Source organism: Corvus hawaiiensis, chromosome 11 (assembly GCF_020740725.1).
Source record: "Corvus hawaiiensis isolate bCorHaw1 chromosome 11, bCorHaw1.pri.cur, whole genome shotgun sequence".
NCBI classification, from domain to species: Eukaryota; Metazoa; Chordata; class Aves; order Passeriformes; family Corvidae; genus Corvus; species Corvus hawaiiensis.
Genome location: NC_063223.1, coordinates 4,632,381 through 4,660,060, shown reverse-complemented (window position 1 = coordinate 4,660,060; position 27,680 = coordinate 4,632,381). Strand labels below are relative to the sequence as shown.

The window sequence follows — 27,680 nt, the reverse complement described above, 5'->3', positions numbered from 1 at the left end:
GATGATCTCTGTGCATTGAAATCCTGGAAGTTAATAGAAACCCCTATTAACTCCAGGGATTTTAAAACTTCTTCCTAATGGCTGTTTGTTCCGTGTTTCAGTTCTAGAAGATGCTGAACCTCCCTGGTTATTGCTCCCCTTATTTCACAGGTTACCTGCAAAAATCCTGCATATTTAAAAGCAAAAAGTAACAGAGCCATGAAGAGATTTTAATCTTTGGCAGATGGTGTGGAGAGTTGGTTCAGCTTCTCCTCTGGCAGTAAATGGGAAAAGAGCCCACACTCCACGGCTGTTAGGAACAGGCCATGTTTAAAATGAATGGATTAATTGGGCAAGTAATGATGTATAGAACAGCTCTGTGCTAGCATGGGAACACTTGTGAATTTACTGCTGAAATCCAACCAAGCCTTAGCATCTCCTTTATGTTCACAGGGGTGATGGGAGAGTACGAGCCCAAAATAGAAGTGCAGTTCCCAGAAACGGTTCCATCTGCGAAAGGAACAACGGTGAAACTGGAGTGCTTTGCCTTGGGGAAGTAAGTCTGGATCCATTATTATTATTATTATTATTACTATTATTATTATTCCTGCAGCTTTTCATGTTCATGGTGCTGGATTGTGGAGTTTGCAGCAGTTCCTAACAACCCACTTCCCTCAGCAGGAGTTACTTATGGCCAGTTTTCATAGCAGCCAGAGGGCCTGAGGGCTCTTGTTTCTGGAGTAAACACTGGCAACACTTCTAAAATGTTGGGGCTGGTAGGAAAATCATCACAGAATCCTAGACTGGTTTGGGTTGGAAGGGACATTCATGACCATGCAGTGCCACCCCTGCCATGGGCAGGGACACCTCCCACTGTCCCAGGCTGCTCCCAGCCCCAATGTCCAGCCTGGCCTTGGGCACTGCCAGGGATCCAGGGGCAGCCACAGCTGCTCTGGGCACCCTGTGCCAGGGCCTGCCCACCCTGAAATGGATGTGTTGTTACAGCAGAACCCCAAACTCAATTGGGTCAAAACAGCATTTTAATAATAAAATGTCTCCTGCTTTTAAGGCTCTGTGAGAGATACAGCACGATGAACACATGACTATTTATGTTACATATAACCCCTCCGTAATAAAATTCCTCTGGATGCTGTGCCAGGCTCCTCACACTGACCAGACCCATGGCTTTCTCTGCACATCTTACTGTGCTTCCTTTTTGTCCTCCAGCCCAGTGCCCACGATCAGCTGGAGGAGGGCGGATGGGAAGCAGATCCCCAGGAAAGCCCGGAGACACCGATCGAGCGGGCTCCTCGAAATCCCCAACTTTCAGCAAGAGGACGCCGGGCCCTATGAGTGCGTGGCTGAAAATGTGAGAGGGAAAAACGTGGCACGAGGACAGCTGACATTTTATGGTAAGCAGGCTGCCTGCTCTCAGGGCTTTATTGTGGCCAGTGCAATCTGCAGTAAACATTTTGTGAGGACGTCATTTTGCCAGGATACTTTAAAAATGACTTTCTTTTCAAATGGCACATCTCGAGAAGGGTGTAATTTGAAGTAAAACCTGGCTGAATGGTGCATATTAATTGAGAATCAGAGCAGCTGGAACAAAAACACATCCCTGGAAGGACATTGGCATGGAAACGTGCTGGAAATGCTTGGAAAGGGGTTGTTTGCCTTCTCGTGGTTGGGAGGGTAAGGCAGGAGATCTGGGGGAGCATCCTCATGTTTACAGCTTGGCATTTATGATGTATGGGTTGCCCCAGCTTTCCTGGATAAATGTTAATTGCTGATAACCAATTAAGAACTGCTTTCAAGAGGATCAATGATTGCACAGCAGAGAGAGTTGGGATTTAACAATGTCAGGGCAGAGCCCTCTCCCCTCAGAGGCTTTCTGCACCTGCTTTTCTCTCACTGAAATCAGAGTCCTTGAGCCAGGCACTGTAAAATGTCAAATTTCAGCTTCGAAGGCCTGCTCTGTTAAGTAGAAGATGCATTAATCCCTCTGGTCCTGGTGCCCATCCCCAAATTTCTGCTGGAAACAGCCCCACAAAGCAAACCCAAAGCGTGGTTTTACCTGTGCAGAGGTGAGTGAGAGTTGTGGCACCACAAGGGTGCCAAGGTTGGTTTGGTACCAAGGTTCTGTTTGAGATGTTTTGGAGAGGACAGGCTGCAGCTTCCACATCCTCCCCCACAGGAGTGAAGAGACCTCCACAGAAAAAAAAGATTCCTGGTTTGGTTGCTGCCCTGTTCCCATCTCCAGGAGCACAACAGTGCTGTTCTTTGTAGAAAATACGGACAGGAATTGAGGGTTTTCTCCCCCAAATGCTCCTGAGGGCCCAGCTCCTGTTAGCAGGGAAGATGGGGTTGAGCTCCAGCAATGAGGAGAATGGTTTTTGATTTGTAGTGATTTTGCCACAGAAAAAGAGTTTGGAAACCAACCCTGCTGGCAACCCTGAATTGAATTTGGTGGGTAATATAACTTTTTTTAAAGAAAGTAGGGACATTTTCAAATTGGAAATATTTCTAAAAGACATTTCATTTAGAAATCGGAACTTTGGGGGCCTCCAATTGAAATGAACATTTCTCCTTTTAAAACTGAGGGAAATATGAAACGAGAAAACATTAAGAAGGAGTGAAAGAGCAAGAACAAAGTGAAATCTTTCATGTTAAGGAAAGAATCCGGGGTTGATTTGAATGGCTTTTAATTTTTTTAATTAGATGATTTAAGGATTCCGTTTTCTGTGCCGTGTGCTTCTCCTGATTTTTCCCATGTGGAGAGTAAATTAAAAGACTCATCAGTTGTACAGTTTTGCTCTACCCACGGCCAAAGCTGCCTTCCTTGGAAAGCAGTAAATGGAGCCTTTGGAATACTCCCACCACAGCATATATTGAGTTATAATCTCATTACTGTAATGAATTTATCACTCTGGATCCTACACAAAAGCTGCCACTGTGGCTCGTGCTGGTTTTCGCACCCATCGTGGCATTTCAGCAGAGCAGCTCGAGGTTTTCTGGGAAGAGGAGTGTCCTGCTCTCAGTCTCACACTGGGAAGCCTTTGCATCTCTTCCCTGGGAGTGGAGGAGTTCCCGATGGAGAGGTGTCAGCCAGACGCCTCTCCTGCTGCAGGTTTTAAAGATAATTCACTAAAATATCATCCTTGTTGTCTTGAGGATGGTGATTTTCCAGGGAAGTAGTTCGTTTTTTAGGATAACTTGTGTTTGGCAGCCAGCACTGAAAATAGATCTCTTAAAAAAGCCCAACTTGCATTCTGTACTCTGGGCTCTGGAGTTCCACGTGGCAGCAAAATATTTTAGGGGAAAATAACTCATTGTAAACTTCTATACAAACAGTTGGAGAAAAGAACATAATTTTCCTTAATAATTGGGGGTTTTAAAGTTGAGAAGTGTTATTTCATTACTGAAATACAACAAAGAGCTTTCAAGTTGCTTTTGGAAGTTCGGGGCTGGTGCCTGGAGAGGGCAACCCTCTGGAGGTGCTGAAAGATGCTGGTTTGGATGGATTTTAGGAAGAAATTTTTTATCACGGGGGTGGTGGGGCCCTGGCACAGGGTGCCCAGAGAAGCTGTGGCTGCCCCTGGATCCCTGGCGGTGTCCAAGGCCAGGTTGGACATTGGGGCTTGGAGCAGCCTGGGACAGTGGGAGGTGTCCCTGCCATGGCAGGGGTGGCACTGGAAGGGATTGAAGGTGCCTGCAGCCCAAAGCAGTGTGGGATTCAGTGGGATCTGGGTTATCATATCCACATGCACTGATGTGCTCTGCAGGCCACAACGTGGCTCTAACTGCACCACTCCTTTAAACCAAGATATCAGCCTCTGAGCATGGCATAAAAGAAGAAAATAGAAGAAAAAGAAATTCAAATTTGCCTGCTCACTGTAGATAACCCAGCGTTGTCAGCTTTTCTCTGTGCTCCTGGAAGTTGTCAGGGAAGGTTGACTTCTGCTGTGTTTCATTCTTGTATCAGTGTTTATTTTCTCCTCCGTTAGAACATCAGTGACACTGAAGTTGTTTGACATCCTTGCTGCAGCAGAAGAGGTTAATTAAACGTGCAAGATCCATTCTTGCTGCATTTCCTGTGCTCTGAGCCCCTGCACCAGGCTGTGTTTTACCGCTCTCCACAAGCGTTTGTTCCCGGGGCTGAGTTCCCCTTGATGGATCAACCTTCCCATGGAAACATGTTCCTGTTAATGCAATTACAGCAACTTACTCCTGTTTCCCTGACTGATGGAACTCTGCATGACACATTTCCTTGCTGTTCCTCTTGTTCTCCCTGCTATTCCTGCCTCAGGTTAATTCCTGGCAAAGGGACATGCTGGGATTCTTGGGGCTGTCCCGTGCAGGCCAACAGCTGCACTTGATCTTTGTGGGTTCCTTCCAACTCAGAATATTCCCTGATTCTGAATTAACAAATTGGACTGCACAGCCTCCTCTTTCCCACCTTTTAGCAGCTCTAGCTGCTGGTGCTGCCTTCCTGACCTGGCACCTGAATCCCGTGGCTGAGGCAGGTGAGGTCCCAGCGGGACACAGGGCAGAACCACTGCCTCTTCTCCCAGTTTCTCCCAGTTTCTCCCTGCGGTGAGGGCCCTCCACGCCATCAGCTGTGTTTTGGGATGCACTCCCATTGACCTGATTGTATTTTTAATCTGCCTGCTCATAAATTTTACATTTGCTAACCCTCCGCAGGGCTGAGATTTATATCCCAAGCAAACAGCAGTGCCAACAGTTATTTCTCTCCTGGCAGAAGTACAGTAAACAGGTTACCTTAACCAGCTAATTTAAAAAGAAATTGCCTTTTTGTCCATAAAACCAGTGTCAAAGAGATGCTCATTTATTATTGATGTTTAATTCATGGCAAGTTTAGATGCTGTTCCAGCCAAATCTTCTTTTGTTGATATTTGTGACCCAGAGCCTGCTCATCCCTGGGTTTGAACTCCCGGGGTTCTGTTTCCCTGGATTGACTCTGACGAGTCAATGCAACATCTTGAGATCCCCCTTCCCAACAAAATATTTAGTCTGAATAGCAGAAAATATGAAAAATAGCTGCTGGTTGACGTGATCCAAATATAAACAAGTTCAGTGGGGCTGGGAGGGACAGCACTGGGGAGGGCTGAGGAGCTGCACCACCCCTGAGAATGTTTGTTTGCCAGGATTTTGATGTAAAATGTGGGATTTGTCCCTGGCTTTCCAGTCAGATCAACGCTGGGAAATATCCAAGCTCCAAAGCAGCTAAACCAGGAAAAAATTGCAGTTGAAATGTTTTCCAAAAATGTTGTCACAGCACCATCCACATTAACAGCCAGTCAGACGTATTTGTCTCTAATTACAGTTCTTTGCAGCAGTCTGTAGGATATTCAGCAGAACCCATTTAATTGGCTGGGCCCCTTTTCAGATTAAATCCTTCCCAAATCCAAGTCCCACTAGGAATTTGTGAGGCTCCTTAATTCTGCAGTGAAAAGAGTCCCCTTTTCATCAGCAGGCCTGTGTTTTATTTGGGCAAAAGCCACTTTATGCCACTCTGTAAAACAGCCTCAAATGTAAATCAGATTATGCTCTTCATTACGGCCAGAGGTCTAAAAAGGAAATTTGCACAAGTGAAAATCAGGCAGCTTTATGTCTGCTCAGTTTAGGTCCCAAATCATAAATAATTTGATGCAAATTCAAATAAAGTGAGTTTCTGGACCGGATAAAAATACAAGAAAATTCACATAAATAGGGCAAGTGGATTATGATGTTATGACTATATTATTATTAATTGTCTTTCACATCACTCACTAGAAAACCCTGTTGCTACCTTTTACACAGGTACCTGTTAGTAGAGGGGGGAGTAACTCTGCATTTTGAGTTCTTTGCTGCCCAAGGGAAGTCTTGCATCCAGAACAAGCTCCTGCGCAGAGCACGGGCATGTTTCTCATTGGCTTTTCCTTTTCCAAGGGATTGCTGGAACCCTGCTTACAGAGAAACCCAATTTTTAGGAGATTCAGAAAAAGTCTCATATTATTATCATTGTGGCTTGGAGAAACACCTCTCCAGCAGGAGAAGCAAAAATACAAATAGGGGGAAATACAAATAGAAATGAAATGTGGAGGTTACTCATAGAGCAGCCCACACCTCCCTCACACCCCTGAGCAGCTGCAGTTCAGTGTCAGGATGAAAAATAACTAAATCCAGGAGGATGGGTCCCTATGGATGTGCCTGTAACACCACCAGCCCTTTGGTGCCCACAAAAACAGGGGAAAAAACCCTGTAATGGTGCAGAACAGCTCATGGAACAGGAGGTAAAGGAGAGGTAGGGACAGCTGAAGTGTTTTTATCAGCTGGGTTAACTCCTTCAGATTTTCCTGTGTTTCTTTTCCTCTGGTGTTTAATATTCCAGTGCCAAGCAGAACTCCCAGGCTGGCTTATTCGGGTCAGTCCTGTAGAGAGGCAGGAAGGAGACATCCTGCCCGAGTGGCGATAGCTGGTGATGTTTCCAAAGACTCAGACAAATGGAGGTTGTTTAGGTGCAACATTCCAGCAGATTGCTTTGGTGGATGATTTGCACGCCTTTAGGTTGTATAGATTTCAAACAGTCCTTAACTGGCAGTAGAGGTCAGGAGGAGGGGATTAGGAGGAGGAACGGAAGAGAGAGGAGAAGTGGTAACTCGAGGTCTGGTTTCACATCCCTGTCATCTTTGGGAAGGAAACAAATGAGGGATCTGAGGGGTTTGTGCACAGGAGCTGTGTCCCCATTGGGGGCAGGATGACGTGTGCACTTGTCTGCACAAGCCTTACGCTGGCTGCACTCTTTATTTTCAATTATTCCTCTGTTTTTCCCACCTGGTTGGTTTTTATTCACTTCTTACACTTGGCTTTCTGGTCTTTAGACTGCTCTGATCCTGGGCTCAGTCTCAATCTCCTTTGAATAGAGATAGTAATGGACAAGTCATTCAGCCTTTCATCTGCCATTAATGATGAATTACACAGCCTGCACCAGGTCATCAGCTGCTAGAAATTGGCTTAGGAACACTAAAATCAATATACACCAGCCGAGAATTGGACTCTGGATGTGTATTAGCACCTCATTTGCTTGAGTCTTTTTGGTTGTTTTGAACTCACAGGTGACTGCAGAGTCCTACAGGTTTATTTCTGGCTAATTTCTCATATTTCTCCCTTACTTCTGGGGGTTTGTTACTCATTTCTGAGGGGATGCATCATCACCTGCCATGTCATTTCATTTTCAAATATCTTTTGGGACATGATTTCCAGCTCCTACTTTTGCCTTTCAATTTATTACAGTGAAGGACAGACTGCCTCTGGATTTTTTTGTCTTAGAGAAGTAAGAATATATTTGGGCATATTTTCCTATTTACCTGGTTTTAACTGTCCCCATAAAGGACTGAAAGGTGATCAAAGGTAAACAGGGTTTTTTCCTCACTATTTCCATCACTTTTCTTCTGTTCCCCTGAGTACAAACTCCAGACAGCTCTCATCTCCTAGGAGGGGGAGATTTTTCTTTAAAGCAATCCTTATGTAAGAGTCATGCTTATATCTCTAAGCCTTTTCTTTCACTTTATAGATTCAGCATACGAATTTTGCTTGCAACTCTGATGAATTCTTAATCAGCTTCCAGATTTTTCCTCCAGGATGTTTCCAAGGCCAGTACTGTCTTGAGTACTCCAAGCAGGGCCAAAATATTTCCTGTAAAAAATTCCTCTTTGGTCAGCACCACTGCAATGATCCAAAGGACTTTTTCTAGACCAGTCACAAATTAAACCTTGCCATTATCTCAGAGAATGTCGCTGTACCAGAAAACGTTGTAGAGAGGAGCTGGTTTCATCTCCTTATTTGAATTATTTTAATTATCATGCCTGGAATCTCGTGTCGTGTTACCTTGGTCTGATCCCCAGTGGGCGCCTGTCAAATTTCATTAGGTTGTGGCGACTCTCCTTTGGTGGCTCAAACATATTTGCAGCGTGAGCCAACCCCTGAGTATTCCCCAGGATGAAGCCAAGAGCTTCTCTCTGCACTGAACTGTTGAGAGGAGAGGTTGACCTAATTAGAAAAGGCTCCCAAAGAGCAGCAGAGAACGAGCTCCTGCAAAACAAAGGACTCAGAGCTCTTCACTGAGATTATTATTTGACCTGTGCTGCTCGCTCTGGAGTTGTCTGCACCATAAATGGCTCTGGGATAGAAAATTTAACCAGTTCAAACCATTGGAGGGGGTTAGGGTGGTGTGGGGTGTGAGGCTGTGGCTTGTGGGTGCTGCACCAAAGGGTGATATAAATTTGGGGGTGGCAGCTTCCAGCACTGCACGTTTCAATCTCAGCACTCAGGGCAGGAGTTGGGATGAACAACCCACAAACTACCCCAAAAACTGCCTCTTGGAGAGAATTTCCCTTATCTGGGGAGTCTGTATGAAATGAGGATGAATTCTGAATTTTCTGTCCTCACCACAGGAGTTATCCTTGCTTTTACATAGCACACACTTAGTTACAGAGCACAGCTTACCATTCATGGCTTCTCTTCATTTGCAGATTATTTCCAGTTGTTTTGTCTGGGTTGGTTTTTTTTTTTTTGTTTTCATGTGGGAAATCTGTAAAACAGCGCTGCAGAAATAAAAAAGGCAAATGGATGTGTGTGGGTTTTATAGAGCTCCTTTCATGGGATCATAAAATTCCCTTCAAAATGATGAGTTAGATGCTGTTAGAATAGTAAATATGTAAATTCACAAGTAATTTGCAAATGTCCTTGAGCCACTGAACCCGTTGCAATTGCTCAGCTCGATGGAATTGTTCAAGTTCTTACTCCAGGTGACAGAACTGACTTTCATCTTCCTACATTTAAAGGCTTTCCCTTTCCTATCTCTGTATATCCAGACAATAAACAAGCTTAAAATATTACAGGGGCAGGAGGGGCAGCCAGAGAAATAAACACCACTCACTTTTCCTTTCACTTCTGCACTGGCAGGATACTCAGTTCACCTTTTTTTTGGAAGTCCCTTGGAGCTGAGACTGTGGAAAGCTCTGCAGCTTCCTCTGCACTTTGTAGGCACATTCAGGGTGCCAGGGGTGGGGGAAAACACAGTCTGAGCTCTCTGAATTTGTGTTTCCAGCACCACATCATCACAGACATACCACTGGTTGGGTATAACCATACCAATTGGCCATTTTGATATGATATTTTTTATTTATCCTTTTGAGCCCATCTCTGGCCCCTGTCCCTATCCAAAGGAGATATGTAAAGTTGCGACCTGGCTTTGAAGAATCTTAATTTTTACTTTGATTACACGGGGAGAAGTATTAATCAGGTTCTTGGAGACCTCTGCTGGTAATATCATCCTGCTAAGTCAGATGTTCTTATGTCAAAATAGGGCAAACGACAATTAAAAAAATCTGAACTCATCTATTGTTTAATGGGACCTTCTGAAAAGTATTATAGGAATAGTAAGATACTATTAATAATAAGATCTTAGAGGGATAGTATTGTATATTGTAGATATATCTGGAGGAAAGGTAACTCCTCAGCAAGTCTGAGGGTTTGTATGGTCTTCAAAACCATGTGGTAATTTTAGTGGAATTTAGTGGAATCTGGCTAAACTTAAACTCTATTTTAAAAAAAAGCCATCAAACCAATAAAAATGTGTGAAACACAATTAAAAATACAACCTCACCAGTGGCTGAAAACTTCCAGTGCCAGTTTTCACCAAACTCTACCAAAATGTGTCTCCAATACCTGCTTGTGGCCTTTCTAGGTTTATTCAATTAATACAATTATTGGGTCCAAAGGTTTTTCATTCCTGTGGCAAGATGTGGAGTCAAGACAAGACTCAGAGCCTGGGCCTGAGGTAGTGCCCATAACCATGCAGTTACTGGAATCACCCTCATTTCAGTGCAGAAGTAGTTCTAAATGACAAATTTTGAAGTCAGAAGCTAAATTTTAGAGCTTTGAAGCCCAAGTCATAGAGACCCTGAGGAGGAAAATGCCTCTGTTTGAAGGACCAGGGGTGTAACTATTGCTTTGTTTTTGTAGGATGAGCAGGCTTTCTGAAGCTACTCTTTTTCTTTAAGGGTTTTTACTAAAAATAAAATAAAAGCAGCTTCTGATATTGCCCGTGCCACCTTCAGAAAGCAGCACTGGGCTCAAGGAAGAACAGAAATGTTTAGCCGTTTTTAATTGTGTCATTAAATCAAAGTCATAAACGTGCTGGTAAGGGAACTAACGTCCATTTGGCAGCACAGAGCTGCTGTTCCCAGCCACGAGGCTTCCCTGCTGCTTCCCTTGCAGCCCAGCCCAGCTGGATCCAGCGCATCGGCGACGTGCACGCGGCCATCGAGGAGCGCGTGTCCTGGGAGTGCCGCGCCAGCGGGCGCCCCAAGCCCTCCTACCGCTGGCTCAAGGACGGGGAGCCCCTGCTGCCACAGGTAGGCACTGCTGGAACCCCCTGGGGAGGGGATCTCTGGGTGCTCTGATGCTCTGCCAGCTCTCTGATCTCTGGGTGCGTGTTTATTTTGGGATGGGGAGGATGGAGGTGCTCTAAAATCTTGGAATCGCAGAATGGTTTGGGTTGGAAGGGACCTTCAAGGTCATCTTGTTCCACTCCCTGCCACTTTCCACTGTCCCAGGTTGTTCCAAGCCCCAATGTCCAGCCTGGCCTTGGACACTGCCAGGGATCCAAGGGCAGCCACAGCTGCTCTGGGCACCCTGTGCCAGGGCCTGCCCTCCCTCACAGGAAATTCCCCCATTCCCTCCCATGCTTGGTAGCACCTCCCTACGACTCCAGGAGCTGCTGCCAGGGACAAGCAGGACACACAGCAGCTCTACGTTCAGAGCTCCTCACCAAAATGAAGGATCCACAATACAAACCTGAGGCTGGAAAGAAGAAGAAGGAATGGTTGAATGGGATTTTGGAATCTGTCACCAGAGAATGATGACCCCGGATTAATTATTTTAATTTATGATGCTCAGGTGAACTTCAAGTGATAATGAAACCTTTGGGTTCCTGCTGGTCTTTAGTGGTGTTCCCACTCCTCCTGCTGAGCTCTGTCCCTGTGCAGATGACCAGGAGCTGTGGAATCACACCCCTCCCACCACCACGTCTGCCCAGCCTCTCCTGGAGGCTCATCACCCAGTCCATGACCCCACCTTGTCACCACAAACTCAATCAAGTCACCAAAGCTTTGGCTGCACAGTAGCCAGCACTTTTCCCCCTTCACTTATGGTAAAAGAACACAGCAGCCCATACTTGATCAAACCCTGATAAAAATTGCACAAACATTACATTTCCACCCTAAGGCCAAGTAGAAAACCAATAGCTCTTTATTTTAGAATTTTTTTTTTAAATGTCGAACTCCCGGGGAGGGAGGGAACGCTTTGCTGTACTTATTAGAATTGATAACTCGAGCTCCATATCCTCAGGCTGACAAATGATAGCCTGGTCTTTCATTCCACACACTAATTCTGGCTGCTTCACGCTGGTCGCTGGCAGATGGTCCTGTTCTTACATCACGGTAGTGGCTGATAGGAAGTAAAGGAGCATTAAATTATTAACATCTGCATTGCTTTCAGTAAACTGCAGAGGATTTTAAATGTTTCTGTCTGTGCTGGCTAAGATGGCAACCAGTCTTACCAGCCTGCATTGCCATAGGGACTCAAAATGGCTTCAAGCTGTGCTAGGGGAGGGTTAGGTTGGACACCAGGAGGAATTTCTCCATGGAAAGGCTGGTCAGGCCTTGGAACTGCCCAGGGAGGTTTGAAGTCCCCATCCCTGGAGGTGTCCAAGAAACACCTGTATGTGCTGTAGTTTAGTTGATACGGTGGTGTTTGGTCAGAGGTTGGACTCAATAATCCTGAAGGTCTTTTCCAACCTTAATGACTCTGTGATTCTGTGGAAGCACCATTGCTTTAAATGTTTCTGAGGATGGGGTTGGCTGGGATGTGCCACTGTGGAACTGAAGTGCATTTCTTGCTTCAAGCTTATCTCCTTGAAAGGGATATTAATCTAAATGCTTTGGGTATTAAATCAATGAGGGGTCAAGGGAAAGTCCTCCAATTTAAATTGCATTTACCAACTCCTATATTGGTTTTACCATTTAGTCTCTAACCTGACATAAATTTGGCTGGCAGACAAATAAATTGCAGCATGCAAATTCTTCTTGTTACTGCTACTTCCTTTGATCCACCTTGCTATAAAATACAGCACAACAGCCTCTGGGTTTATGTTCCGAGGAGGCATCTCCTTGTTTATTTTGGAGTTTGTTTTGCTGTTCCCCCAGGGCAGAGTGCAGCTGGAGCAGGGCTCTCTCACCATTCCCAACGTGAGTCTCTCGGACGCCGGGATGTACCAGTGCGTGGCGGAGAACAGGCACGGCGTCATCTTCGCCAGTGCAGAGCTCAGTGTCATAGGTGAGTTCACTCCCTGAGTGCTGCCACCCTCCCAGGGGCAGAGGAGCCTCTGCCCACGCTGCTTTTGACAAGTTGCAGCATCTGAAGCAGAGGGGGATCTTTGACGATTTATTTTGAAGGAAGGAGTGAAATGAAAACTCGAGGAAGTGGAGAGCAGAGAACAGATGTGTTTTACTTCATCCCATATTCCCATATTCCTGCAGGTGACAGAGCTGGCAGGCGCATTCACTCTCCTGCTGGTTAAAGCTATTTATGGAGACACCTGAGCATTGCCATTCAGAACATCCAGGACCATAAATGCCCGGTCCTGGGCTGCAGAGGTGACTCTGCTGAGGATGTGGTGACAAACCTCCCATCTGAAGAGACCTTTCAGCAATCTAATGGCAACCAAAACACTCCCATCCCAAAGAAAAGCAGCTTCTGCCCCGCAGTTCTGTGCACACCTACTCTGCTCCTCCCACGTAATACCAGGAGAAGCTCATGTGAATCCAAGTGGGGAAATAGCTGAGGGGAAGGAGCAGAGATCACAGAGCCAGGAACTTCTCAGAGGTGCCAGTGACAGGACAGGAAGAAGTGGCCCCAAACTGAAACCCTGGAAATGCCACTTCAAACAAGAAAAACTTTATTTTGAGGTTGGTTGGACACTAGAACAATTGTTGGGCAACCTCCTGTGCTGCTCCTGGTTGAGCAGGGGTGGGATGGGACCATCCCAGAGGTCCCTGCCAGGCTGTGACTCAGTCCCAAACCATGTTCGTGTATGAGTGGCAGGCCTGGGAAGTGCTGTGTCAGCACAGGGATGTTGTTTCAAAGGGTCAAACACAATTCCTGATTACAAAATAACGGTTTAGTCACTCTCAAACCAAATGTTCAGTAGCAGCATTCCCTGATTTACCCTGAAGAACAAAGCACGAGGTTTTTTCCAGCTATGGGAGTTTCAATTATTGGTCATTTTTTATCATCAGTGATAGATGCCTGCATAGAAAAAAAACCCCTGTGAAGGATTGTCTGTGTTGCTGTTGGAGAAAGGTACGATAATGCTCAATAAATTAGACTTCACAATGCTGAGATTTATTGGACATGAAAGAAATCGAAATAAACCCACTGATGCTTTTCCTGTCTACTTAAAACCTGGTAAAAAAGGACCTTTGGGAAGAAGGGAGATGTTTTCAGAGGAGAGAGGTTTAATCCTTGTTGGTGGGGACTTCCAGGGTGTCCCTGTGCCCAGCAGCTCCTCATGTCCACACAAAAAACAGATTTTGGAGAGTCTGGTCTGAGAAACCTGTCAGGGAATATTTATTTGGCCAACTTCTCACTTGGGTTCTGCAGCTCTGTTTCTGTCTGTCACAGGAAAAGCACCCAAATGGTGTCCTGCAGATAAATTCCTGTGCATCTGTGATTTAACTAGGCACATTTTGAAAGGAAAGCAGCAGGTTTGCCTTTCCACTGGAGTTTCAAAGCAGGGCAACATTCTGAGCCCTCCCTGGGAAATTTTCACTTTTAAACAGATCTGACTGTTAAAATGGTTGTTTTAAAAGGTCCTGAAGTTAAGCACTTGCTGCTAGTGGCGTTTAATCATCTCAAGTGAGACTTACAGCAAAATGAAGTGAAAGAGGGAAATGGAAAATTACAGACAGAGCTTTTCTCAGAGTGATTCTGCTCAATTATTGTTGCCAATTATCTTGCCTGGAGTCTTTAAATAAAAGCAGGCTCCTGTGCTGCTGGACACTGTAAAATACATATTTTGAGATGCAGTCTTGTCTTACAGAATTTTTAGGCTAGATGTTGAAAAACAAATTGAAAAAATGAAATGTGGGCCTAGAGTGGGAAAAAAAGGTCATTAAAATCCCCATTGGACAAACAAAAGGTGTGAATAAATTAAATTTATTACTCCTGAAGTGGCACAGAGAAGTTGTGGCAGTGCTGAGAAATGAGTCCAGAGTTTCTAAACACCAAATGACAACGTTTTGAACATCACAGAACAAAACCCACAGTGAGCAACTCCTCTGTCTCACACAGGAGCAAGAAAATGCAGCTAATGACTCACAAAAAACCAGTCTAAACCATTTATCACAGAGATGGGAGTAACAGAATTATTCAAAAAAATCTCTTTTGCTCATAAATTTGGGACAATCGTATGAGAAATCAGTTTCAGAAGTGATAATTTATTAATAATGATATATGATATAAATATTAAAGCATTTGGTTCTGGGTGCATTGGTGGGACGTGTCCTCAGGATGTCTCATTTAATTCTGGAGTGTTTTACAAAGCCAGTGCTGATTTCAGGGCTTTTTTATGGTCTTTAATATCATACCTCTGTTTCTGAGTGTGATTAGACATGGAAAACAAAGCAGCTCAGAGATCACAGAACTCTGATTCAGGAACTTGGATCACTGTTGGATCATAAAGCCCATCCCGTTTTCAGTGTGGGATTATGCTTACTCACCTCTGTGGCAGCAGGAATGATACCCAAAACAATTGAGGCAGATGAGGTGCCCTGAGGAAAAGGAATTTGCTGGGCTTGGTGTCCCAGCTGCTGCAGGTGAGCTTTGGATCCTGTCGTGGGGCATCGAGGCGATGTAGGGCACAGAGATCTCAACTCTCATCTCACCGAGGCAATAAGGCACTCAAGGACAGTGCTGAGAGCTGGAGGGAGCCAGGGCTGGAGCAGGAGGGATCCAGGGAGCCAGCAGGGAGCATGGAGAGAGCAGAGATTGCTGCCACTGCTCCTGTCTGCCAGAGCTGTTCCTAAACCCCTTCAGCTGCCTCACCTTTTGCTCTGAGCTTTCTACATGGAAGAAATGAATTGTCCTACCTGATACCAATAAAACCTCCTGGCTGTCTTGGGGGGTTTCGGTGCCAGAGCCATTCTGGAGGCTGCTGCCTCAGAGCCCTGCCTGCCACGGGGTCCCAGCAAAGGGATCATTGAAGAGCCTTTGAGGCAGGAATCAGACCCCAAGGCATCTCCTCGTTCCCTGGGCTGCAGAGAGGCTGCAGGGCTTCGAGGCTCGCCTCATGGATCTCTGAGTGTCTGTCACAAAGCACAGGAGTGTGCCCTGGGGGCAGCACAGGAGCTGATTCCAGAGCACTTTGTGTCCTGGAGCCAGCAAGTGCTGCCTTGTTCTGCTTGGTTCAGGACCTGGCCGTGTCAGTGTCTCCCACCTGTAGAGAATTAAAATAAATAACCCAGTTTATGCAACAGCTATGAATAGAAAGCATAAAAGTGCCAGCCTTTCTGGAAATATTAACATTCCTGATTAATTATATGGCTTCTGTGTTTGGGAGAATTTTCCTGCCTGACAAAAGGATGATCCTGACACAGAAAAAGGAAATACTTTATACTCCTCATGCATGAGTGGTTCCTGGGGGTGCTGCCCCAGTAAGATGTGTATGATGGGGCTACTGGTTTCTCAGGTTTTTAGCTGAACACACATTTTTAAACAAATCAAGTATTTTTTGCAGTGAAAGAAGCGCTCAAGTGTCTGTTTGCCCAGACATCCACGTAGTTCATAAAGTCCAATCATTTAGGAATTGAAAGCACAAAACAACCCTGGAATTTTGTAATGTTCAAAAGAGTCTGACTTTGTTTTTTCCCAAGGGAATTCTGATCTGGTTTGTGTTGATTTTGCTTTCAGCCATTGGTCCAGACTTTTCCAAAACTCTCCTGAAGAAGTTAACTCTTGTTAAAGTGGGTGGTGAAGTCATCATTGAGTGCAAGCCCAAAGCCTCCCCCAGACCTACTTATTCTTGGAAGAAAGGAAAAGACATCCTGAGAGAAAATGAGAGGTAATGTCTTAAAGTAACCATTTTTTTCATTACCTAACCCAGGGACTTTCAGCAATCAAAGCTAAATTTGTCATTAATAGCTTCACAAAATTGACTTGCAAATATGTGAGGAAACAGCCAGTGTTCAGTCCTGAGGAGCTGGGGGTAAGATTCCTATTCCCATCGTGCCCATTCCACCTCTGTGTGCTGTTAAAGCATCCGTGCCAAGAAGCTGATAAAGATGCACTCCAAAAAACCAAATATTTTGCCTCTGCAGTGCTCTAAATAAGCATTGTTTTTACAAAAAAAATCAATTCCCAGGAGATAAAAGCCTCCACTGCAAATGGCACAGCCCTGGTACATTACTCAGTGTCCTGCAAACAGGAGTTATTTGGGGTCAGTAATTAATTTGGCAGTTCTGACACCTGACTTGAAGATGGCTTTCTCAGACTGGCCAAATAATTTTTTTTCCAGTTTCTTTTTAAATTCAAAAGCCAACTTTTCAAATCCTCCTCTGTGGTGCTGATTTGTTGCTGGCTGTGTAGAGGTGTGGTTGTGTCACAGCACCTACGAGCAGCACATGGAGAGCTGTCCTTGACACCCCTCCAAAACATGATGTGACACAAGGACTGATGGGGAGAATCCTGCCTTGTTAGTAAAGGTCAAAAAGCCAGAAATTATAGGAAATTGTTATCTTTGAAAGCTTTAATCTGTTCGAGCTGTTCTTTTCTCTTGGAAAGTCTGATCTTGCTCCACCCAGCCTGTAATGTCCATTGAAGTAGATACTGTGGTGGTGTGTCTGAGTATGCAGAAAGCTACAGTTCATTTAGAGCCAGATGATTAAAAGATTGAACACCCTGTTTCTGACTTGTTTAGCTCCTCTCCCTGATCCTTACAAAGCTGTTGTCTGTGGGCTGTTCCTTCACCCCTTGGGATGAAAAGAGTTGGTGATCGATGACACAAAGCTTCCTTCAGCAGGTAGAGCACAGAGCTACCGAGGTCAAAATTGTCATAGATCAAAGTGTATTGCTTTTTCAAACTGAAATAACTTGTTCTTGTGGTGAGGGTGGTGCCAAGGATGGCAGGTGTTTGGTGCTGGAAGCTTTGTGGTGTCAGCCCCACGAGGTCCCATCTGTCTCCCTGTGCTTGCTGGCACAGTCCGTGGCTGAATGTGCTGTGTGCTCTGAGGCTGTTCCCCTTGGCACAGCGCAGCTCCTGCTTCTCATTCTAATTTGGGAGTGGGGCTGCCCAGCCAGAGTTGGGGCAGTGATGGGAGGGTGGTGGGCACAGTGCTGAGCTCAGGGGCAAACCCAGCCAGGTGTGCTGTGGGCTCTCGTGGCAGTGCCAGGCTCGCTCCTCCTGCTCCTGCTGAGCCACAACCAGGAGCCTCTCACCTGGGCACCCAGCCCTGGATGGCAAACCAGATGTGAAATGTGCCCAAGCAGGTGTGAAATCTTGAGCTCCTTCAGCCCAGGGGTTTTCCAGCCAGCGAGATCATCCAGCAGGGATTACCTGGCACGGTGTCGGAACGCGCAGCGCCGCGGTGCCTTGGCACTGGGACTGCTCTGACACACACTGGGCTGTGTCTCCTGTGTGGATGAGGGCGTTGAATCCTCGCCACTGCCTTTGTTCACCACGCCAGCCCTGCAGGCTGGGCCTGGGCACCGTGTGAAATGCACAGTTAGGGAATGACATTGTCTGCTGTGGTCGTGGCACTGCTCACCAGCACCGTCTGCCTCCCCGGGCAGGAGGGGCGAGTGCCTGGGCTCTGCTGAGTGCTGCTCTACTTCTGTGCCTGCTGGAATGTCATCTCCTCCCCGCTGTCCTGGGGGACAGCAGCAGTGGCTGGAGTCCAGCTCCACTGTCTCCCTACACCCACAATTGTGCATGGACTTCAAACAAGAACTTTCTTGGCTGTTGGGAAACAAATCTGTTGAAATCTAGGAAGAAAGATGCCAGGAAAAGCTGCTGCTGCAATCTCTTCATCTAGGACGGGAAACAGAACTTTTAGGCAGGCGTGGGAGAGGAAACTTCAGTGAAATCTCTGCTTAAACTGACATTAAAGGGTCCTTCGAGTACCAGAGAGGCACCCGAACATCTGGATCCTTCTCCAGCCTGCAGGTTGATCACGTGAAGCTTAATCAATATAGATGATCCTTCCAATTCCAGGTGGAGATACAAGCAGCATTCCTGTGTCAGTGCTTGCTCTGAATGCTGATGTGCAGCCTGACGGCTGCCATGGCAATCGCTTCAGAGCTCCTCCTGGGGCTTTTGTGGCTTTTCAGCTGGTGTGTGATGTTAAATTCCTTGCTGGGGACACTGTGCATGGTTTTTTGCTGCTGGGAACTCTGGCTCTGGAGGCTCCTGCTGTCCAGGAGGCAAAACAAAGTGTGTTGTTCAATGTTTGCCCAGAGAGCAGAGACCACCATGGTGAAAAAACAAGAGCTTTATCGGTTTAGGTTTCATATTCTTCTCTGGAGGCTGAGGTAGTGTGTGCTGCACCTCTAATGAATACCGTGGCCCGAGGGCATCTCTTACTGGTGGTTGAGAACTGTGCAATTGTGTTATTAGGAATTCTGCCCTGGCGTACAATTATATTATTGCAGTCATTAAAGGCACTTCATCTCCATAATAATGGAAATCCTGCCTTGGAGGCCTGACTGAGTCAAAATTATGTTGGGGGACTGATCCAGAAGGTAAATTTTACATAGGAACAGCTCTAGCACAGATATAGATGTATTGCAGATGCTGTTTGGAAACAAAGGCTATTTCTGCATGGGGGAAGTACAGAGATCGTTTTCCATCCTTGATCTTCCCATCACATTCCAGTGCAAAGTGAGTGTTACACTCTGTGGGAGAGGTCCTTAGTCCTGGTAATGCTGCTCCTCACAGGGCCACTGGGAGAGTAGGAGCAGGTGAAACACGATTAAAATCCACCTGTTCCCAGGAAAGCCTCGCACAGGACCAGGGGATGCCTTTCTGATGAGAATGGCCCCTGGGTTTTCCATAGCCCCCGAATAAACAAGGCTGGTGTCCCAACAAACCCCCAGGTGCTGTCCTGTGGGAGAGCAGCACCCGAGGCTGTGGGAGCTGTGGGGTTTCACATCGGGGCTGAGATGATCCTGTGATCTGTGGCAACAGATCTGGGGCTGCACAGAGTGAACTGGCTTTTAATAACTTCCACCACAGGCTGTTTTGTTAGAGCATCTTAAGGAAATTTCTCAGGGAATTGGTCAGGGGATTTATTTTGCTGCTGGCACAGAATGATTCTTCTGGACCAGTCTGGACTCCTGAATCATGCCTGAGCAGGGAGGTTGGATGTGATGACCTCCAGTGATCCCTTCCAACCTGAACCATTCTGGGGGTGTTCAGCCCTGCAGGGTCTGCATCGCTTCCCCTGCAAGTCTTCCCTCTTTTCTCGGGTCTTGTTTGGGACTTAGGCAAAGGGCTTTTAATTTGCATGCCTTAATGGCAATAATTCCATTTATTTATTCCTCACAGAGTGAGACACAGTGACATTTCCCAGAGGTGAAGCCGTAGGCATTGTGAGGTTCAAGAGCAGATTCACGTTTCATCCTCTTGGTCCTCCACAGCTTCCCACTTCTCCCCTTCTCCTTGGCTCCCCAACAGCAGAAAGAGTGCAGGAAAACCAAGACAACTTTCATTTAAAATATGTACACAACAGTCTTAATTCCTAATGTTCTCCTAGAGCTATTGGAAGTCATATTTACCCTGCCACCAGACATGTACTCAGGCTGGGACAGAAAAATAATTGTACTTTTAAGCCCCAAAACAAATTGCTCTTCTCTCATTCTTCTTCATCTAAAGCCCCTACATCATTAGAGCCGTTTCTTCTCCTTGAATGTACAGTGCCTGCATTGTTTATACAGTTTAATTGTAAGGAAAGAAATGCATAAAAAAACAAATGATGTTTTGTGCTGGTAGCAAAGAATGTGAAAGTGTCCAATTAAACAACCATTCCCTATGACTTGTGTAATAGCAACATCTGTTATCTTAATTAAACAAGTTTCTGTATAAAGGGACCCTCTTGGTTCACTTTGTTAGAGCAAGATCTGACCTAGATACTCCAGGCACGCTCACGTTCTTCATGGAAATTTTCCCAGTTGGTCCCATTATCTCGCAGTCCTGACAAGCTCTGTGATGTGTGAGCTTGCACACGCAGAGCCACAGCGCTTACAGCAGGAACATTGCTATTTTTTGTAGCTGAAAACCAACGAAAGCACAGGAAAGCAGCACATGGTGGCGTTTTCCCAGCGAGTTCAGCCACGGAAGCGTTCGGAAGCGTAACGAGTGCCCGGCTAACTCAGTCCTTGTGAAACAACGCTGAGGAGAGAGAACTGCACTTGCAGACAGCTGCTCTGATCTGGTACCCAAACTGCCTTATCTGCTCCAAGCTTTCAGTAATTTGGGTCCAGATTTTCCCAGGTATTTCACTGTTCTCTCCACCATAGCCCAGAGTCAGGGACAATCTAGGAGGGTAATTTGGTTTCCAAAGTCGTGAATCCCAGAATGGTTTGGGTTGGAAGAGTCCTTAAAACTCATCCAGTGCCACCCCTGCCATGGCAGGGACACCTCCCACTGTCCCAGGCTGCTCCAAGCCCCAATGTCCAGCCTGGCCTGGGACACTGCCAGGGATCCAGGGGCAGCCACAACTGGTGTCCTGAGAAGAAGGTGAGGGCTTGACACTGGGAAGGAGCAGTGGGAATGTGACAGGGCTCAGGGCTGTTCACCCCTCCATCAGCAAAATCCCAACCAGAGCTCCCTGAAATCCCAGCCTCCTCAGAAGGAAGGAAACCAGGCAGCTGGAGCTGGAAAGCCTCTTGGATATGTTAACACACAGCTGTGCCTCCAGGCTTATTAATTTGGCAGGGAATGTTAATTTGTTCATAAAGAAGAACATCGACCAACACAGGCACTGCAACTGCTTCGGAGAGGAGCTGAGGTCCTGCCCCGGGGGACACCGAGCTGCTCCCTCCTGTCCTTGGTCCTTGGGCCATTGGGAATCACCAGGTGATGCTGAAGCAGCTGAATCCTTTCTCCAGGAGCTGGAGTGATTCTGGCCAGGGAAAAGCAGAAAGCTCTCACCTCATTTTTTTGTTGTCCTCTGCACTTCAAAACTGCTCAGTAAGTCTTGTCTCCCTGAGGGAGTTTAGCCATGGTTTTCTCAAGAGCTCACATCCTAAGGACCTCCTCACAAAGCTTGGCCATTTATGGACCCCCTCACTTAGATACTGTTTTATAACAGGAATTTTAAAGTGTCCATGTTGATGCTACATCATTTTGAGGAGGAAAAATGGTGAAATTGAACAAGAAAAGTTTCTCTCCCATTCTTCCAGCATGTCTTGAGTGCAAAAAGTTGTATAAATTCCAGTTTTATATTTGTCGCCTCAAACTTCCTAATTAGTGCTTAATTACTTTAAACAGCCAGAAAGAAAATGGCCAGAAGACAGACAGCACATCTTTCCCAGGCTGGTGCCAGGGTACAAACCATGGTGATATTTTTATCCTGATTACTTGGGAGATGAATTGCCAGCAGTGTCTTTTGGACACGCAGTCTAGTGACACTTCAGCAGAAAAGGAAACCTCAAAGGATGCTTCCCATCATTGCTTCGCATTAATTGTGTTGACTCTTTGTATTTTTTTTTACATAAAGCACCTGTGCAATTTCTTGAAGGCAGACAGGTAACCAAACCATCAATAACTTGTCGGGTTTTCATTACATCCTGCCCCGGCAAAATGAAAAATGACACCCTGCAAATGGCTTTCTGAAGTTTGAATCGACAGTGCAGCATTCATCTTACTTTGCAAAGACCGTGGCAGGAGATGGCTCTACTTCATTGCAACATCTGAAATAACTGACTCATCCACTTATTTTAACCAATTTTCTGCAGAAAGATAATAAAATGAATGAGGAAGCCACAGGATTTGGTGCTCAGAGGTCTTGGAAAGCCATTGTCCTTGATGGCCTCCTGTTCATAGACTGTTTCCCAGCAGAAGCTGGTTTTAGCTCTGTGTTGTTCTGGAAGACCAAGGCCAGGCTGGACATTGGGGCTTGGAGCAGCCTGGGACAGTGAAAGGTGTCCCTGCCCATGGCAGGGGTGGCACTGGATGGGCTTTAGGGTCCCTCCCAACCCAAACCATCCTGGGATTCTATGATCACACCATGTTTTAGCACTGAAAGGGCTGTCTAGCCCTGGCACAGCTGCTCAGGGCAGTGGTGGAGTCCCCACCCCTGGAGGATTAAAAACCTGTGGCACGTGGGGACATGGGGCAGTGGTGGCCTTGGCAGTGCTGGGTTAACAGCTGGACTCGATGTTTTTAGAGGGCTTTACCGACCAAAATGATTTTACGATCCTATAAATGTTTCTAGCTAAAGGTTAACCGAGAAGGGTTAGAGATTTGTGTAGAATCCAGGTTCAGTGCTGGTTTATTTTGTATGCATCAATAATTAGGCCGATCCCTAAAATTTCCATTTCTTCCATCTGCTCCTGTGGAAGCAGGAAATGATTTCCTGTTTCCAGCCACAAACTGCTGCTGAGTGCACTGCCGAGTGCAATCCCAGCCTCTGCCAAGTTTCAGCTGGCACTCCTGGAATGAGACTCTCCCTCACGCCGTGACACAGGCTCCTGGAACATCTGCAATCTGTTCCTATTTCCCCAGCAGATTATTTGCAGCGTGGTGTTGTTGTAGTGCTCAGTGAAACACGTGTAGGACATCGTTGCTCCTGCGCTGCTGCTGGACCCGGCTCAGAACCGTGGTGTGACCAAACCCACGGGGCTGCTGTGCCCCAAGAGGTCAAGAGAAATCATCAGCCTTTTCCCTTGGTGCTTGTGGATTAATTTTAAAAGCAGAGCCCTGCTTGCAGAGGTGGAGAGGGCGAAGGATCCAGAGCTCTGTCTCAGAGGCATCTGACCTCCGGAATGCAGCGAGACATGTCCCGTGTTGAAGTCCTTGAAAGAAGGAGGAAGATATCCTTAAGAGAAACCTGTCACAAGGGGTCAAGAGAAATCATCAGGCTTTTACCTTGGTGCTTGTGTACTAATTCTAAAAGCAGAGCCCTGCTTGCAGAGGTGGAGAGGAGTCAGAGCTCTGCCCCAGAGGCGTCCGACCTCCGGAGCACAGCGAGACGTGTCCCATGTTGACGTCCAGATGTCCTTAAAAGAAAGGTGTCATGTGCTGCTTTTCCTGCTTGAGGCTCTCATGGTTTTATGATTATTAAATTCATCTCTAGGTGCTGGACACGCAGCTATAAATTGTTTCTGCCTCTGTGTAAAGCTGCTCCAGGAAGGAGCCAGTCCCTCCCTGCAGTGCCGCTGTCGGAGGCGGCAGGACGGGGTTCGCTCCGTGGTGAGCACAGCCTGCAGCCACTGCTTTCCAAAGAAATGCCTGTGAGCAGTCTCCTGAGTGCACTTTGCAATTGATGTGTAACTTCCCACTTGTCCTCCAGCTGAAGAAAACAGTGATAATGATTTTAGTAAGTCTGTAGCATTCTAAAGGAGAAAATTATTATCAAATGTTTCCTGGGTATTTTTATCTTATGACTAAGAGCAAGCAGGTAATGATTCTACAGCTTGGGCCATACTTTGAGATGCACTTTCAAAATCCAAGGAAATCATTACTTGTCTAAAGGGGAAGAAGGATTCCTAATGAACATTTCAGACTTGGTGATATTTTTGATGGTTATTCAAACATTGTTTTGAAGTGATGTAAATGTGTCCTTGGATCTCACAAATCTGTTAACGTCCATTACAAGCCAAGTGTGTAATTTGTCTTTGTACTTTGGGCATTTTTTGTTGGAACCAGAGGAAAAGATGTGTTATCTTTGAAAGACTGTGCCTTTGGGCTTGAATTCGGGTGGTATCAGCTGGAACAAATAAGCTGAGAATGCATTTGCTGCCTCTGCTCTGATCTCACGAACGCTCCCAGAAACAGTTTGTGTCAGCAGCTGATGCACTGAAAATCTTGCATGGATTTTTTTTTCCTCATAAGAGAATATTTTTATGAGCTCCAGTGGAGTTCCCTCTGATTCTTAAGTTCTACAAACCTCCCCAGCGTTTGCTGTGGGTAGAGGGTGGTGGCTTGTCCTTGTCAGGAAGAGTTGTTGGTGTAGGTGGCTGGATGCTGCACTCCAAACAATTCCTTGGACTTCCACTGTCCCTCTTCATGGACTAGAAGTCATTTAATTTCCATGCTTTGGGCTATACCAGTGCCCTGGAAGACTGAGCACAGCAAATATTTCACTGAACATTAGACAGAGTGAGAGCAGGAGTGGCTTTGCAGCACCTGCTGCTGCCTACACAGGATTTTCCTCGCTTGCGAGCGCAGGAGGAGGCATGCGGAGAGCTGTGTCTCTGCTGGCTAATTGTGCAGAAAGGGAGGGTTTAGCCTTTCAGGACATGGTTTTCAGTGTGCTTTGCCCCTCCACTGCCACCAGCAAGAGCTGGTCCAGGTCCTGAGCCTTCTGTTTGGAGTGTGGATCATCCCTGTCCCTCGTGGTGCCCTCACAGCGTTCAGGGTTTATAGCAAACTCTCAGCTTTGTCTATAAAATAAACTGCCAGGTGGAGGGGCTGTGTCAAAAGGGCTGTTTCCCATTGGGGATGGTCTTCATTTCCCACCAAAATCAATGGAAAATTGGCTCTTTGCACCATCAGACCCTTCTAGACTTGCAGAATCTTCCCGTATCAAATTGTCACTGCCTCACGCGTCAGGAACGAAAGCTGCTGTAAAAACAAAGCTTTCCTTTGCTTTACTCAAATCTGCCTCCTCAAATATTTATTTTCATGGCATGGGCTTTCTGACTGTATTTATTTTAATTTTGTGTGTAGTGAAAAAAGAGTGGTTTGGGAGAGAAGGCAAAAGGTTTCTATTATTTTAAATTCTCCATGGCCCCCTCGCTCCCTTCAGGGTCCCTCTCAGTGCTTGTGTTTGGTTTTCATTTGTTTCCTCCCTTTATCAGCATCCCTTAAGAAAGATATTTTCCAGAGAACTGTTCTTCTTAGATAACCTAGGGATACTTTTATATTTGAATTATAATTCCAGGCATCTCTGAACAATCTACGTGAAGTCTCCAACAGCTGTAAATGCTCCCTTCCTTTCCTTCTGCCTCCCCGCTCCATCAGGACGAGGTTCTGTCACTTCCAGACTTGTCTTAAAAATGTACAGACCAAAGGGAGGATGATGACAAACCACAGCTTTTGTGTTTATAGCTATTAATAATGGCTGGATGCAGCATTATTGCTTTGGACTGCTCCGTCACTGCAGATAAACAATTGGTGGAAAAACAAAATTGTGGGAAAACTTCGGATGCCAGATCCATGGCTGGTTTAAGCTGATGCTGAATTCAGTGCTGCTGTGATGTTTGATGTTCCCAAAGGGGCCACTACTGTATTCTCAAAAATAGTTATCTGGGCAAAATACCTTCTATTTTTTTTTTTTTTCTCTTTAGAGTATTATTTACAGGTTTTTATGGTAAGTACCAAAAGAGGGAGAGTGGCTTTTTCCATGGACAGATAGTGCCAGAGGGCAGGGTTGGATGGGATATTGGGAAGTGGGAGATGTTCTGCTGAACTCGATGCAACAGGATTTTACCTCAGTTTATTTAGAGCAAACATAGTTCTTACCTGAAATTAATTATAGGGGGTTTGCTGCTAAGAGGCCTGTCAGTTGTCATGGATAAGGCAGGACTTATCTGCTGCTGCCTTCACGGAGAGAGAGAGACGTGCACTAAATTAAATGGGCTTTGACGGAGGCTCTGAATTATCTCAGGTTCTTCTGTGAACCATGAAAAGACAGGTCCTTACAGATGAATAAACACTGGAGCAGCTCTGGGGGCCTGTCTGAGGCACACCTGCCAGGGCAAGAAGGTGCAGGTGTGTAGGAGACTGTGTGCACAGTAGGAGTGTCCACTCAGGGAGTTTAGATGGAGTTTGGATGGATGATCATATGGAAAACTCATGGTGCTCCAGCACACGGGATCGTCCTGCCTTTCCCTTGGATTTACCCTGACAGCTGTAGAACAGTCCCAGTTTGTCCCCTCCTTGCTCAGGTTGGTGTTCTGAGCCCTCAGGCTGTTTTGATGTCCCACTCCATCCCTTTCTTGCCCCTTTTCAGAAGCATCTGGGGTAACAGGACGAGGGTGATGCCCCAGCCTGGAAAGCCCTGCCTGCTTAGGGGGGATGCTGAGGGTTTGGGCTGGTGTTGATGAAGGGTGGGAGGTCTCAGGTGACAGGAGAGGGGGCTGGGTGGGGTCTGGGACCAGGGCTCTCTCCCTCTGTGCACCACCAGAGTTGTGGAGTGGAGCCCCAGACCTTGGCTTTGGCCTCGGGGTATTTCAGTGGCGATGAACATTACGAAGCAGAAAGCTCCGACCTGACTCTTACTGATTTCTGCAACACAAGGTTGGAGTCACACCTGGGGACAGCATCCCAGGGCCACAGGAGTGATCACCTGTGCACTATACCCTGAACCAGCCCATTCTTCAGGTGATGAGCACCTCGTGAGCTGCGTCCCTGATCTGGGGGGGCTGTGCTCTGAGCAGTAAAACCTGTGAGGATTTATAAACTCCACTGTTTACCCAAAATAGCCTAATGGTCAGTACCACATCCACGAGATGGTTTTAATAACCCAGTCCCCACCTCATTGCGTGGCAAGCATTATTTAGAAGGTAGTAAACTGTTACAAAGACATGTGATAGAAATAGAAATAATCTGATAAATAATGCAATTGCCCGGAGTTGTGGCGTGAGGCAAAGTTGCTGTTAGGCTAAAAATTGCTCTAGATATTCCTGCCTCAGAACTCTGGGAAAAGAGGGAACAAATACAGTGCTGAGACTGCAGTCAGGGCTGCCTGGTGCTTCTGCTTTCTTCTCTGCTTCCAGCCCCCCCAGCCCAGGCACGGCAGCGAGGATGAACAATAGGCCATTCATCATGTCGGCTGAAATACACTGTTTTTCACAGGTACATTTAACCCAAATCCTCTCTCAGAAGACTGATTATCTCCTGGAAGAACTCTGGCACCAGTGTCTCTTTTCAATAGCCACGTCACCACTGCCACAAAGGCTGTACATGAAGGGATCAATGGTAGTTTTATCTCAAATTGCACTCAGTGTGTGTTTCTTCCAGCTGACATTCATTTAAATGCTTACTCTAAGACATCTTTTCTCCCTGTAATAGAAAAAGAATCGGACATCCTAAACATTGTTTCATGGGGGAAAAAATATTTAAAATATTCACTTGGCTAAGCATGAAATATTTCGGCTGCGTGTGTTTAATCAAGAGTGAAAGCAAGGCTAGTTATGCTTGTATTTCATAAATTAAAATGCTAAAATGATTAGATAAGAAAACAAAATGCCTTATTTCATTGCAGCAGTGCTAATGAAACCATTTGAGAGGGAGGAAAAAAAACGAGTCCCTTTGTAATTCTGATCACTTTTGCTCCGAAGAAACACCGGGCTCTAATCTGCAGTGCCGGAGTTGTGCCGTGTCCTTCGGGAAGGGAGCGCACGGCCCAGCTGCCACA

General features: G+C 46.2%; 1 protein-coding gene across 3 annotated transcripts in view; it reads left to right on the top strand.

The window, feature by feature from the left end:
* The window catches only part of LOC125331430 (contactin-4), a 273,122-nt gene that overhangs the window by 208,519 nt on the left and 36,923 nt on the right, over positions 1-27,680 (top strand). For all 3 annotated transcript variants that reach the window (XM_048315396.1, XM_048315394.1, XM_048315395.1), the window contains 5 exons: positions 433-535; positions 1,207-1,391; positions 10,261-10,397; positions 12,249-12,378; positions 16,012-16,162. In XM_048315396.1, the coding sequence (XP_048171353.1) occupies positions 433-535; positions 1,207-1,391; positions 10,261-10,397; positions 12,249-12,378; positions 16,012-16,162 (706 nt within the window). The remainder of the gene's footprint in view (positions 1-432; positions 536-1,206; positions 1,392-10,260; positions 10,398-12,248; positions 12,379-16,011; positions 16,163-27,680) is intronic.